This window comes from Dendrobates tinctorius, unplaced genomic scaffold (genome assembly GCF_039654945.1).
Source record: "Dendrobates tinctorius isolate UK_male_01 unplaced genomic scaffold, ASM3965494v1 ptg000145l, whole genome shotgun sequence".
NCBI lineage: Eukaryota > Metazoa > Chordata > Amphibia > Anura > Dendrobatidae > Dendrobates > Dendrobates tinctorius.
In genome coordinates, this window is record NW_027361812.1 from 6,822,355 (window position 1) to 6,837,282 (window position 14,928).

General features: G+C 47.2%; 1 protein-coding gene across 1 annotated transcript in view; it reads right to left on the reverse strand.

The window, feature by feature from the left end:
• The window catches only part of LOC141049577 (aquaporin-2-like), a 57,418-nt gene that overhangs the window by 23,541 nt on the left and 18,949 nt on the right, over nt 1–14,928 (reverse strand). Inside the window, exon 2 of the mRNA XM_073546141.1 lies at nt 7,143–7,307. Coding sequence (XP_073402242.1) covers nt 7,143–7,307 — 165 coding nt within the window. The remainder of the gene's footprint in view (nt 1–7,142; nt 7,308–14,928) is intronic.

A 14,928-nucleotide genomic window follows, 5' to 3' on the forward strand; every position in this document is an offset into this window, starting at 1 on the left:
TCCACCCCTTCATACCAAAAGAGTGGGGTTTACCGAGTGACTCAGGAGTATGAGCGGGTATTCAGTAAACACCCTCTAGACTTTGGGAAGGCAAAAGGGGTTCAACACCATATCCCCACTGGAGATCATCCACCCGTTAAAGAAAGGTACTGGCCTATACCCCCAACACAATATCAATGTGCCAAAAGTATGTTGCGAGAAATGAAGGAAGCTGGGGTGATCCGAGACAGTTGTAGCCCCTGGGCAGCTCCAATAGTCTTTGTGAAAAAGAAAGATGGTACCATGAGAATGTGTGTTGATTACAGAAAAATTAACAGCATTACACATAAGGATGCCTACCCATTACCCAGAATTGAGGAGTCACTAGCTGCACTTAAAACTGCTAACTATTTTTCCACTTTAGATCTCACTAGTGGGTATTGGCAGGTTCCCGTGGCAGAGGCAGACAAGGAGAAAACAGCGTTTACTACCCCAATGGGTCTCTGCGAGTTCAAGTACATGCTGTTCGGGCTCTGCACCGCCCCTGGGACATTTCAATGGCTAATGGAGTGCTGTCTTGGACACAAGAACTTCGAGACAGTCCTGTTGTACCTTGATGATGTCATTGTTTTCTCCAAGACTCATGAAGACTATCTGAAGCACCTGGCTGAGGTGTTTCAGGCCATGTCCAACTTTGGCCTGAAAGTGAAGCCTTCCAAATGCCACCTCCTGAAGCCCAAGGTACAGTACCTCGGTCATGTAGTGAGTGCAGAAGGTGTGGCACTGGATCCAGACAAAGTCACTGTCATCCGAGACTGGCAGAAGCCCAGCAACCTCCATGAAGTACGTCAATTCCTCGGGTTGGTAGGCTACTACCGAAGGTTCATCAAAGGCTTCACTGAAATTGCCACGCCTATGCAAAATCTTCTGGTGGGCCAACCCAAGAAAGCCAGGAAGAAGAGTCCTACATTTGAATGGAATGAGGAACTGGAGAGGTCTTTCACTCGACTGAAGATGGCTCTCACAGGAAATGAAGTTCTGGCCTACCCAGATTATGACCAACCATTTGTTCTGTATACTGATGCCAGCAAAGTGGGACTGGGAGCAGTACTGTCACAGGTACAGAATTGCAAAGAAAGAGTGATCTCCTACGCCTGCAGGAAGCTTCGTCCCGCTGAAAGGAACCCTGAAAACTACAGTTCCTTCAAACTGGAGTTCCTCACCATAGTCTGGGCTGTGACTGAACGATTCAAGCATTACCTGGCTTCAGCCAAGTTTACCATCTTCACGGATAACAACCCGTTGACTCAATTGGAAACTGCAAAACTAGGCGCACTGGAGCAGCGATGGATGGCCCGGCTGCCTAACTATGAATTCACCATCAAGTACCGAGCGGGGCACAAGAATGCCAATGCTGATGCGCTATCCAGAATGCCCAATCTGCCATATGCAGGAGAAGACCCTGAGGCACTCGAAGAAATAGAGTTACCTGCCTTCCACCGGCCAATGGCGGCCCAACGTGCCAAAGGAGTGAGAAACAGACGGTCTATCGTGAAAGAGGCCACCCTAAATCCATTGCCTCATCATGACTGGGCAGAAACCCAGGATAGCGACCCCGTAGTCCGCCTGGTAAAGGAGCTACTGTCACAAGCTGACTCACGCCCAGCTCCAGATGCTCCTGAAGAAACCCAGCAGCTGTGGAAGGAGAGAGGCCGGCTGTTCATCTATGAGGGAAAGCTGTATCGGAGGAGTATCAATGTCCGCACTCATGAGTTGGTCTGGCAAGTGGTAGTCCCAAAGAGGGAGGCATCAATTGTATTGGAGGCATACCACAATGGAGCTGGACACTTTGGATGGAAGAAGTTGGAGGCCTTGCTCCGGGAGAGATTCTACTGGGCTGGTATGAGGAAGGCCATTGAAAATTGGTTTCGGGAGTGTGGACAATGCAACCTGTGCAGAAAGGACTGTAACAGCCAGCGAGCTCCTTTGCAGCCAATAATAACCAAACAACCACTCGAGTTGGTCGCCCTGGACCATGTGAAGCTGGTTCCAAGCCGTTCAGGCTATGTTTATGCTCTTACCATCATTGACCACTACTCGAGGTTCCTGGTAGTCATGCCTGTCAAGGATCTAACAGCCAGGACAGCAGCCAGAGCATACCAACAGCACTTTTGTCGACCACACGGATATCCCGAGCGTGTGCTTACAGATCATGGTCCAGCCTTTGAGGCAGAAGTGTTCCAGGAATTCTGTAACTTGTACGGTTGCAAGAAGATCAGGACAACACCGTACCATCCACAGACCAATGGCATGTGTGAAAAGATGAATCAGGTTGTGATCGATCTACTGAAGACCTTGCCTTTGGAAGAGAGGAATCTGTGGCCAGAAAAGTTGCCAGATCTGGTCGACCTCTACAATCACTTTCCTGTGAATTCCACCAACTGCACTCCAGCCTACCTAATGAGAGCGAGGCCTGGCAAGCTGCCTATTGATTTGGATATGGGAGTCCTGACACCTGAGGTAACATCACCAGATGCTGACTGGGATACAGAGCGGCAGCAGCAGTACCGTAGAGTACAAGAGTGCGTAGAAAAGAGTCTAGCGCAGGCAAGACAAAAACAAGAGAAGAACTACAATCAACATGCACCTGCAGTTCCCTTGTCACCAGGAGAACAAGTCCTAAAGAGCAAAAGAAGGATGCATAAATTGGATGACCAATGGGAAGCTGAACCCTACACCGTCCTACCATCAAATTTTGACAACACCAAAGTGTGCCTTATCAGTAAGGAAGGAGGAGAAACCTCATCAGCAGTGTCGAGAGATCATCTGAAACTGTGCCCTGAACAGCTAAAGGAAAAGATGGAAGAACAAAACAACCTTCAACGCATAGAGGAAGAAAAAGAAGAAAAGGTCAGCACTGTACTCGGAGAATTCCCTGAAAATTGGTCAAGAATGGATCAAGCCGTTGTAGTATCTGTCCTAATCTTTCCCCAGACTACTGCAAGAGAAGTAGCAGAGACTCAAGAGAACTCTGAAAATCAGGAAGTTCAGGCAGCGGATGTTACACCAGCAGTGGAGCTAGAGAACCTTTGTCCTGCCAGTGGTAAATCTGTCATGCCCATGGTGAGTCTAAGAGTTCACAGACGGTTGCTACCTAGTTTACCCACACCAGTGCTACGTAGGTCTGTCCGTAGTACCCAAGGTATTCCACCCCTAAGGTTCCGCATATAGATAAGTTTTGTAAATGTTAATCTGTAAATATGCAACGTTTCAAGTTTTGTGCCTACAGAGACTCTGTAAGACTTGTTGGATATTTTCTTTTGTTTCAATGGACAGTTGGACCACAGGACTATGTGTAGTCAAAACTCTACTTGTAAATAGTTTACCTACTTGCTCAGGAATTGGACCATGGACATTGACGCTTGGACTAATCGTCATCAGGACTATTTTTGAGCTTTGGTTTTTGTAATATTTTTCAATTTTTGAAGTCTTGCTTTATTTATAATTGTTTATATGTTTACATGTTTTCTCTACAGTCTGGGAGTACTGAATTGCACTAGGGGGGAATGTGGCACCCCCAGGAGCATGGTCGCCACAGTGGCATTGCCTTCCTCCTAGGGAGTGTGATGTCATGCTCGGAAGCAATTAAGGATCTCTCTGGCAGTTAACCACAACACACAGCACAGTTTTCCATTCCAGGTCAGCAGAGGGAGCTCTGAACCAAACCTGGGAGAGGATCTACTCTCTGGGGGCCAGGAGGGGAGAGAAGGAGTTCGTGTGAGGAGGGAAACGTGTGTGGATGTGGAGGAGAAGAAATGGGAGATTGAGCAGAGAGTTCAGGCTCATTCCCAGCTATAGCGCATGATCTGGAGCCCGGTCTCCAAGGTACGGACACTGATGGTCCTGCAACAGAAACCGGAGGAATAGGAAGCTGTAAATGCTCTAATCCCACATAAGACTCGGAGGCACAACAGCGACGTGTGAGCCAGAAGAGGAAGGCTACAGCTGTCTGCCATACGAGGGAGTTCTAAAGAGAATAAGCAAGTGGAACTTCATTGTAACTTAGTACTGCAAGTACCTTAAAATAAGCGCTAGGAAGGAGACTACACGACCCATCTGCATAGAGAGATTCCTAAGTTTCTTCCAGGCTAGCCAGCTCCTGTGCCATCTGTAATCTGGACCCTGGACTGCATTTGCCAAGCAAAGTAATGGTAAAGAAACTGCACCCTGTTGTGTCCTTGCCTTCTTCCTGCAACCCCATCAGCACTGCTTCATCACTGTGCCAGGCACTGCACCCTCTTTTTCAACACCTATCCTCACTGCCCTGGGATTACTGCCCTACCTGTGGAGGGCCACAACATCATAGCTGCACCACACCATCTGTTCCAGGGGGTCTGTCCGCAGCGTCGGCTTAACATCTTCATTGCCGAACACCACAGGTGGCGTCACGAATCATTCACTCATAAACTTTATTCCAACACTTAATCCCTTTTACATGGGCGCCCAGGGCCACGGACCGGGTCACTGCTGCTGTGACATTCCCCTCTGAGAGACTGGCCTGGTACCGAGTACCCCCACAGCCCTGGGAGGGCAACCCATAACTATTTTTTATTTTAACAGAGACTCTAGAATGCCCATTGCGATGGAATCGGGACACCATCTAGTCAAATATATTTATTTATTATTTTCTTTTGTTATTTTTACACTGGCAAGAATAGTGGGATTCAAACTTTTTATTTTTTTACATTTTTTATAAGCTTTTTTTTTCCTTTCACTTTTTTTTTTATTGCCCTCAGGAGACTTGAATTTGATCGTTTGATCACTTGTTCTATATACAACATGCTTATGGCTGCCATGGCCACTGATCGGTAGCTTGCAATCTCCTTGGGAAGCAGTGGGCACCAGAATTTAGATTGTGCCAGGATTGTGCCAATTAAACTCTGCTGTCAGAGACTGACAAATAGCATGTATGTTAATTAACAGCAGCAATTGGAGTAGATATTAGAAGAAGATGCTGGTGAAAATGGTTACTATAACAGATTTTGCATTAGAAGGTATATGTGGCGCCCCTGAGGCTCAGTCGCCACAGAGGTACTGCACCTCCTCCTGAGGTGTGGTATCCCACCATCCAGGTAAGGTGGAGACTCCTGACCACGCTCCAACACCTGCACCCCACACCACAAAGTAGTGTAGTAAAGCACCTTCGGCAGCTCCCTGCTTGGAGTATAGCAAAGCACCCATTGGTGGCTCCCTGCTTGGAACACGAAATGTGCTGGGAGGTGGGTGGAGTTAGATTACATTTCAAAGAGCGGGAAGAGTTGAGGATTAGTCAGTCAGTCAGTTGGTTAGAGAGTTGGAGAGAAGATCCCCGGAGAGAGGGATAGATGGATGGAAATGCTGCAGCAGATCCCAGTGACCTGGGTGTGCTGGCACGGGAAAGGAAGAGAGAGAGAGCAACATAGACTGGAAGCCTGACTCTCCATAGAGAGGAAGATCAGTACGGAACGTGAGGAGTAAAAGAGAACAGAGGACGTGGGTTAGAAGAGAACCCTTCCTAGAAGTTCTAAGCGCAAGGCCGGGGCCCGGTCCCCCGAGGTTGTATGGATACTAATGGTCCTGCAGCAGACACCGGAGGAATAGAAGTAGAGACCAGTTTATTCCCACACAAGACTTGGGGGCACAACAGCAATTGGATAGTGAGCCAGGACTTAGTAGCAAGGAGTCCCCGAAGCAGGCTACAGCTGTCTGCCGTACAAGTAGAGTTCATAGGAACATCAGAGAGGAGGAACTCCAGTGTAACTCAGTACTAGGAGTACTTCACCTAAAGGCGCTACAAGAGGAGACGTTCAGAAAGGTACATATTGGTGGAGTGTTGGAAAGGAGTATTCCATCTGGCCTGGAGGTTGACTGAGTCCCTGACCCGGAGGACACGGCACGGAGGCAGGCACCTGTTTGTACAACAGACTGTGAGTAAAGCTTTGGAACTACATGCCCAGGTGTCCTCCACTTTTTCCTGCGCAAACCTGCCCAGCACTGCTACATCCCTTGCACCTGACACGACACCATCTACGTGTCACTTCATTTACTCTGCCCTGGGACTACAGCCCTGCCTGTGGAGGGCTATAACATCACTGCTGCACCACACCATCTGTCCCAGAGGATTTGTCTGCAGCGTCGGCTTACATCTTCATTGCCGAACACCACAGGCGGCATCACGAATCACTTATAAACTTTCATCACCACAAGCACACTGAAACAACCCCTTTTACAATGGGCGCCCAGGGTCACGGGCCAGGTTACAGCTGCCGTGACATCTCCTATTGAAGCTCATCGGGCCCGGTACCGAGTACCCCACAGCCCTGGAAGGGCGACCCATATACATTTATTTAAACATGTTAATGTATGTATACAAAATCATGTGATGGTTTTGATATTATTTTTATTGGTAGCACTAAAAACAGCTGGCTGCCCTCATAATAGTACAAAATAACCATGTTTTTAACTTTTTTATTATGAAGCACATTTATTTTGGGGTATTGACCACTTGAAAAAACCCTTAAATTACAAGATACAATTAAATCGAATTAAAGGGAGTTTGTTAGATCATAAACCGGGTCTGAACTAAGCACGTCATCTTGCTGGACAGCTTGTCCTGATAAGATTTTTACATGTATTGTCAAAACACGTGGTTTACTTTCCCAGAAAACATGGGGGGGGCACTGGGGGGGAGCGGTCTGATACAGTTTTCTCAATCAATTTGCTAATCCACTTCCCATCCCCTTAAAGACAGCAAGGGCTTCTGTTATGCTCAGTATCTGGGCAGGGGCAGAACAGACACTCCTTGGGTCTATATTCTCCCGATTCTGAGCATTCCCGGGATTTCAGGCCAGACAGCACTTCAAAGCGCCGATATTGCGCTAAAAATCACATTAACTTATCAACAAAATTCAAGGAGGTTTAGGCTTCAGCAGTGACTCTTACTGCAGTTTATAAGATTCATAAAAGGCATTTTTTTAAAAAAATCTGTATGTCCTCCTGGCTCTATAGATATAAGATTTGAAGATCTTTATAGTAGCTAAGCTTTGCTGCGCTACACAGCTATTTACTATCGAAAACGCATAAGACAAATATGGGGATAACTCAAATGAAATGAAAGCACTTACCCCAACTAAGTGACCCACCACCACAGAAAGACCAATGGAAAGTGATGGTGACCCCACATTGTCATCCCGTCTGTCGTCAGTAGAGGCATAAATGCAGAGCACTAGTTGCAGTGTCAGGATGATTTCCACAGTCACAGCCTGTCCTTCCGTTGCATTATTACTAGGCTGGGAAAACAGACAGAAAAAGAACTTAATGACATTTCAAATTCCCAAATGCAGTCAGATATGATGAAATTACTTACTGTTTCTCTTTGAGAAATGAGCTTCATTAAGATATTATTTTTATTTAATAACTTTTACTGTATTATCCGCGACAGAGCAGTATCTGATTCTTACATGGAAATGGAATAATTTATTAGCATTGTAAAGTGATACATTCTCCACTGCAAATATCATTTCCAGGTGACTGACATTTTTTAAAAATTAATCTTTTCTGGATATGAAAAAAAGTGCTGATTTTATGTTTTTCCATGTAAAAAAAAAATATCTACACAGCAAAGCTACTTTTTAGCTTTGCTGTGTAGAATGAGACCAGTGGCAAATTAAATTTACCACAAGTTCCTTACAAAATTTAGGCTTCCCCCCTATGCCCAGCTAGTTCTATAGTAAGACTGGGCAGACATAATTTGACTTGCAGTGCATTTCTGTTCCAATGCAGTCAGAAGCAGACTAAACAGCTATTAAATCCCATGACTCACAGGTGGTGTTTTCTCTGATTGTAGTGATTCACTTTCCTTTTCATCCATATTCAGTTCATATCAGCATGATGACTTCTTTAATGAGTTAAATTGGAAATACACTTTCAACAAACATTGCATAAGTCAATAGAACAGGAGGATATAAGAACCTTTGTAATATATATTATCAGAGAAATCCTCTTCCACTTATCAGCCATTTCTACCTCTCCCCACTGCCTCCTGAACCTATCATCCACTGTGAAAAACAGCTCTAATCCTTCTTGTTCCGAAAATACAGACTGCAGAAGTCATGTGACTTAGCCTATTACACTCAATGGAGAGGACAGGTGTCATGATCCAGTCCAAAGTTTGTTTTCTGCTGTCTTCTCTTTGGACTGGTCATGTGGGGGTTAATCCCTTCTGCCTCGTTCTGGAGCTGGCGGGGCTATTTCTGTCCTCTGCAGCCTGCGGGCCAGTGTCAGCTATAGTTCATGCTTCTTGGCTAGAACCTCTGACCCTATACTGGTTATCCTTCTGCCTCTGACTTCCCGACTTGTGTATGACTTGGCCTGATCTCTGGACTCTGCCTTTTGTTTTCCGTCTCTGATACCTCGCTCTCTGACCGGTTTTGACTCTGGCTTATACCCTGACCATGTCTTATGTCTTACGTTTCTGATACCACGTTCTCGATAGGTCCTGACTTCTCGCTTGTCCCTGACTACGCACTTGCTTTCTCCCTTGGTATTCTGCTCCTGACAGTTGCTGACTTCGGCTAGTCCGACTACTATTTCATTACCTGCGACACCTGTGCTGTTGCTGTGTGTGCGCTCGTGCGTGTGTGCGCACGTGCGCAACCTCTTTCCCTCACCATCACCCCCTGTATTACACTGCAGCAGCACGTTACAACAGGAAGGAAGAAAAGTGAGGAGCAGGGACAGGAAACAAGTAGAGGGAAACATAGAAAGATTATGGTGAAATTCTAGCAAGTCTTTCACCTCTTCCCATAGCTGATTCACATCTTGACAGCTGAACATTGCAGTATTTTGCCCTCTATGTTGTTGTTGCTTGTCTCTCTGTGCTAAAAAGTGAGGGATGAGGAAAAATCCATCTCTGTATGCTATGCTGTTGTGGGAGAGATCACTGCTGCACATGGATTGCAACTTAAAAAAATGGAGCATGCAGAGTGGAAAACTAGTTATAATGTAAGATTTGAGTCATATACTGGCCAGATATAGTGTTATTCTTTATGTATGCACACAGTACAGCTTATTCTGAAAGGCTACTCAAAAGTGCAGTTAGCCTTTAATTCTGTACCTCAGACAGGTTTGCTCCACCTTGAAAGGGACAACAAGAAGCCTGAGGCACTTGCTGCAGGGGGCAGCCAGAAGAATTTGTTTTGCCTGCAGAGGGGGTAACAGAAACAGTGCTGCACCTAGAGCAGGGAGACAAGAAGTACAGTGTGGAACCAAGTGTATGGCGATGGGAAGGACAGGGAGAAACATAGTTTGGGTGCATAAAGACTCCATAAATTAATCTGCTTTTTAGTAAAGTTCACGAACAAAATTGGGAAATGTGTCACGTCACCAGCTGCGTCGATACTGTGTAGCTGCATGCACTAGGTTCTGTTGCACCATAGTCTTTATCCCAATAAAGGAGTCAGCAGGACCATACTACCAATCATGGGTTAAAGGATCAGGGCAGTTTCAGTCAACAGAGCTACAAGCTGTGGGTAGAGCTATAACAGCTAGAGAGCTAAGGCTAGTTTCACACTAGCGTTTTGGAGCGCAGCGACGGCCTGCGCACGGCCGCCGCTAAGCCCCGCCCCTGCCGCGCCCCCGCCGGTAGCTCCGCCCACCGGCGCATGACGCTGCATGCGCCCTGCGTCCCCTATCTTTATCACAGGGGGCGCAGGCCGTGCGCAGTATGCGTTTGGCGGCGCATGTGCCTTTTTGACGGTGCGCCGACGCAACCAAACTGCAGCAGGTTGCGTTTGGCGCAGGTCGGCGCACCGTCAAAAGGACGCATGCGCCGCCAAACGCATACTGTGCACGGCCTGCACCCCCTGTGATAAAGATAGGGGACGCAGGGCGCATGCAGCGTCATGCGCCGGTGGGCGGAGCTACCGGCGGGGGCGTGGCAGGGGTGGTGCTTAGCGGCGGCCGTGCGCAGGCCGTCGCTGCGCTCCAAAACGCTAGTGTGAAACTAGCCTAACACTAGTGGGATAATATGATTCATGTGGGGTACAATGTGACTAGCCATGTTTAAAAGGAAGTGTCACCAGGTTTTGACTAACCCAAAGCAGTATGATGTAGGTGGAGAAATCCTGATTCCAGCGATGTATCACTTACATGTCTACTTGGTGCAGATTTGATAAAAAAAAATCAACTGTGTGCTGCAGTTTTTATTTAAAAAACTGTATTCTCTGCTACAGATCTAGCAGTTCCCTGAATGCTGAGCTCTGTATAACCCCGCCCACCCCACTGATTGGCATTTGGCAGGTTTCTGTGTACACTCTGCATAATTAATGCCTATATATGAATATCAAAGTTATTCGCAAACCGCTCACACATATATAAAACATATCCTACATTATTATTGTACAAGGTTAAGGATATAAAAAAGACTGTCATGCCCACCATGTCTGTTATGCCGCATGACCCCTGGAGCAGTGTGCACGCGCACCGAACTATCATGCCCGCCATGTCTGTTATGCTGCATGACCCCTGGAGCAGTGTGCACGCGCACCGAACTATCATTCCCGACATGTCTGGTATGCCGCATGATTCCTGGAGCAGTGTGCACGTGCACTGAACTATCATGCCAGTTATGCCTTATGCTGCAAGATCCCTGGCAGCAGTGTGCACACGCACTTCATGACTGTTGTGCTGCAAGATGCCTGGAGCAGTGTGCACGCGCGCCTCATCTCATGGCTGCCTGCCATTGCCAGTGTGCATGTGTGTTTTACCTCATGGCTACACGCCGTTGCTGTGTGACCAACCATCTCTGCTCTGCCTGCAGCGGTCCTCTCTGTGTTCCTGGAGACCCTGATCATGTGACCTTTCCTATGTTCCAGCACAGTCTGATCCAGCTATCCTCTCTGTGATACTGGAGACCCTGACCATGTGACCTTTCCTATGTTCCTATGTTCCTCTCTATGGTCTTGGAGGACTCGACCATGTGATCCTCTCTATGATCCTGGAGGATCTGAACCGGAAGTCCTCCCCTGGTCCTGACCCGTTAGTGCAGGTGTTAATGCCCTATATCAGACCGCCCCTTCCTGTGGTCGGGGCCTGAGTATCGTGTTGCTTCGCTGCATGGCTGCTTGGCCTGCTCGGTCGCACGTGCCTTTGCACGTGCCTGGCCTTCCTAGCCTCCTGTCTGTGCCTCAGCCGTGCCCGCCCTAGTCATGCCCGCCTGCTTGTGCTTCAGCTGTGCTCGTCGGCCAGTGACAGCTGTGTCGCCTGTTATGCCTCAGCCGGGTTCGCCTCAGTCTTGCCCGTCTGTCTTTGCCTCAGCCCGACCAGCTAGCCAGTGCCCCAGCCGTGCTCTCTGTGCTTCCTTACACCCACGCTGCCCCGCACTGTGCATTGCATGCTTCTCTAATAGCACGTGCAGGCCCTAGCCTTCCCCTTAGCATACCTCCCCGTGCTTCTCTGCACGTGCAGGTCTTGCCATGTACCCTGTCGTGCCCTCTTGCACGCACAGGCCCTTGCCTGAATCCTGGCGTGTTTCCTAGCACGCACAGGCCCTTGCCCTAGCCTGAACCCTGGCGTGCGCCTCTAGCACGCGCAGGACCTTAGCCTGAACCCTGGCGTGTCTCCTAGCACACGCAGGCCCTTGCCTTAGCCTGAACCCTGGCGTGTCTCCTAGCACACACAGGCTCTTGCCTTAGCCTGAACCCTGGTGTGCCTCGTAGCACGTGCAGGCCCTTGCTTTAGCCTAACCCTTGGTGTACCCCTCTGCACGTGCAGGACCTTAGCCTGAACCCTGGCAGCTCCTCCAGCATGCCCAGGACCTTGTACCCTGGCGTGTCCCTACACACGCACCATGTCTTTTACTTTGAACTTTGAACCCTGGCGTGTCCCTACATACGCACCATGTCTTGTACTTTGAACTTTGAACCCTGGCGTGTCCCCTACACATGCACCGTGTTTTGTACTTTGAACCTGGCGTGTCCCCTACACATGCACCTTGCCTTGCACCTTGCCCTGGACCCTGGTGTGCCCCTAGCACACACCCTGCCTGGAACCTTGCCTTGGACCTTGGCGTGTTACCTAACATGCACCATGTCTGGAGCTCTGTCGTGCCTCCTTGCCTGATCCCTGCTTTGCCTGCCGGATGCCCAGAACCTGCCGATTGCTGCCAGAGATCGTAAGCCTGACGACTTCGGCCTGATGTCCGGAGCTGATGTCCACAGCCTGATGCTCTGATCTTGTCGATTGTTGCCTGCTGTCCGGAGTCTGATGCCATTGAGCCTTGCTTGTGCCTAGGCATACCATCTAGCACGTACCATGCCATGGACCTTGGCGTGCCATGCACGCACCTTGCTGTGTCTGTTGTCACCGTTTGCACCTGTTGTTACCCTGAGTTCGCCTTAATGAAGATACCTTGAACCCACGTCTTGTCTTGTCTTATTTCCTGCACGTCCTTTGTCGTCAGACACTCATGTCTTCCTTGAGCCGGCCGTCTGGTTCCAGCAGTCGTGGTGGCTCACCCCCTTGGTCTTGCCCCTGACACTCCCTGTATAGGGGGTGGTTCCTCACAAGGTCAGCTCGCCCTCGGTGGGTGGGTGCCACGACCCAGAGGGTCCACTCTAGAAATTGACTCAGTGATAGCTGACTCCATCACAAAAACAAAAAGAAATGTAAAAATAAAGTTTAAAAAGAGACGAATCGAGTAATGAGGAAGGCTATAGTACAGGGAAAGGTTAGCAGTTGGCATATGATAAGAATAGCTCCTATATATAAATGAACAATCCTGCACAATTGCCTACAGACATAGGGGCATCAATATATATATATATATATATATATATATATATATACAGTGGGGAAAAAAAGTATTTAGTCAGTCAGCAATAGTGCAAGTTCCACCACTTAAAAAGATGAGAGGCGTCTGTAATTTACATCATAGGTAGACCTCAACTATGGGAGACAAACTGAGAAAAAAAAATCCAGAAAATCACATTGTCTGGTTTTTTTTTTCATTTTATTTGCATATTATGGTGGAAAATAAGTATTTGGTCAGAAACAAAATTTCATCTCAATACTTTGTGATATATCCTTTGTTGGCAATGACAGAGGTCAAACGTTTTCTGTAAGTCTTCACAAGGTTGCCACACACTGTTGTTGGTATGTTGGCCCATTCCTCCATGCAGATCTCCTCTAGAGCAGTGATGTTTTTGGCTTTTCGCTTGGCAACACGGACTTTCAACTCCCTCCAAAGGTTTTCTATAGGGTTGAGATCTGGAGACTGGCTAGGCCACTCCAGGACCTTGAAATGCTTCTTACGAAGCCACTCCTTCGTTGCCCTGGCGGTGTGCTTTGGATCATTGTCATGTTTAAAGACCCAGCCACGTTTCATCTTCAATGCCTTTGCTGATGGAAGGAGGTTTGCACTCAAAATCTCACGATACATGGCCCCATTCATTCTTTCATGTACCCGGATCAGTCGTCCTGGCCCCTTTGCAGAGAAACAGCCCCAAAGCATGATGTTTCCACCACCATGCTTTACAGTAGGTATGGTGTTTGATGGATGCAACTCAGTATTCTTTTTCCTCCAAACACGACAAGTTGTGTTTCTACCAAACAGTTCCAGTTTGGTTTCATCAGACCATAGGACATTCTCCCAAAACTCCTCTGGATCATCCAAATGCTCTCTAGCAAACTTCAGACAGGCCCGGACATGTACAGGCTTAAGCAGTGGGACACGTCTGGCACTGCAGGATCTGAGTCCATGGTGGCGTAGTGTGTTACTTATGGTAGGCCTTGTTACATTGGTCCCAGCTCTCTGCAGTTCATTCACTAGGTCCCCCCGCGTGGTTCTGGGATTTTTGCTCACCGTTCTTGTGATCATTCTGACCCCACGAGGTGGGATTTTGAGTGGAGCACCAGATCGAGTGAGATTATCAGTGGTCTTGTATGTCTTCCATTTTCTAATTATTGCTCCCACAGTTGATTTCTTCACTCCAAGCTGGTTGGCTATTGCAGATTCAGTCTTCCCAGCCTGGTGCAGGGCTACAATTTTGTTTCTGGTGTCCTTTGACAGCTCTTTGGTCTTCACCATAGTGGAGTTTGGAGTCAGACTGTTTGAGGGTGTGCACAGGTGTCTTTTTATACTGATAACAAGTTTAAACAGGTGCCATTACTACAGGTAATGAGTGGAGGAAAGAGGAGACTCTTAAAGAAGAAGTTACAGGTCTGTGAGAGCCAGAAATCTTGATTGCTTGTTTCTGACCAAATACTTATTTTCCACCATAATATGCAAATAAAATGAAAAAAAAACAGACAATGTGATTTTCTGGATTTTTTTTTCTCAGTTTGTCTCCCATAGTTGAGGTCTACCTATGATGTAAATTACAGACGCCTCTCATCTTTTTAAGTGGTGGAACTTGCACTATTGCTGACTGACTAAATACTTTTTTTCCCCACTGTATATGTGTCACAGAGTACTGCTACTGCATACCCATACTGCTGAGATCACCTCAGCCACCCCAATGTGCTTTCTGCAAGAAATGCTTCTCAAGGAATCGCAGCCATTCTATATATATATATGAACTGCCGTTTACTAGAGCCACCTTGATTCGTGTCTGTTTGACCTTGATTTTACATTTATTTTAGTTATTTTATATAATTTTAAACTGGTGCAATAAATGTTTTGAATATATTTCATATAAGTGTGAGTAGTTTGTGAATACTTTGGTTTTCATATTAGGCATTAATACTGGAGGAATCCACTCCATTGATTGTTTCTAAGTATCGAAGGGGAGACTGATATGAGTATGTCTCTAGCCAATACTAATATATATGCATGCTTTATAGATATACTGCTCAAAAAATAAAGGAAACATTCAAAGTTGGATCAGCCTGTAATTTGTCCCCTTTATTTTT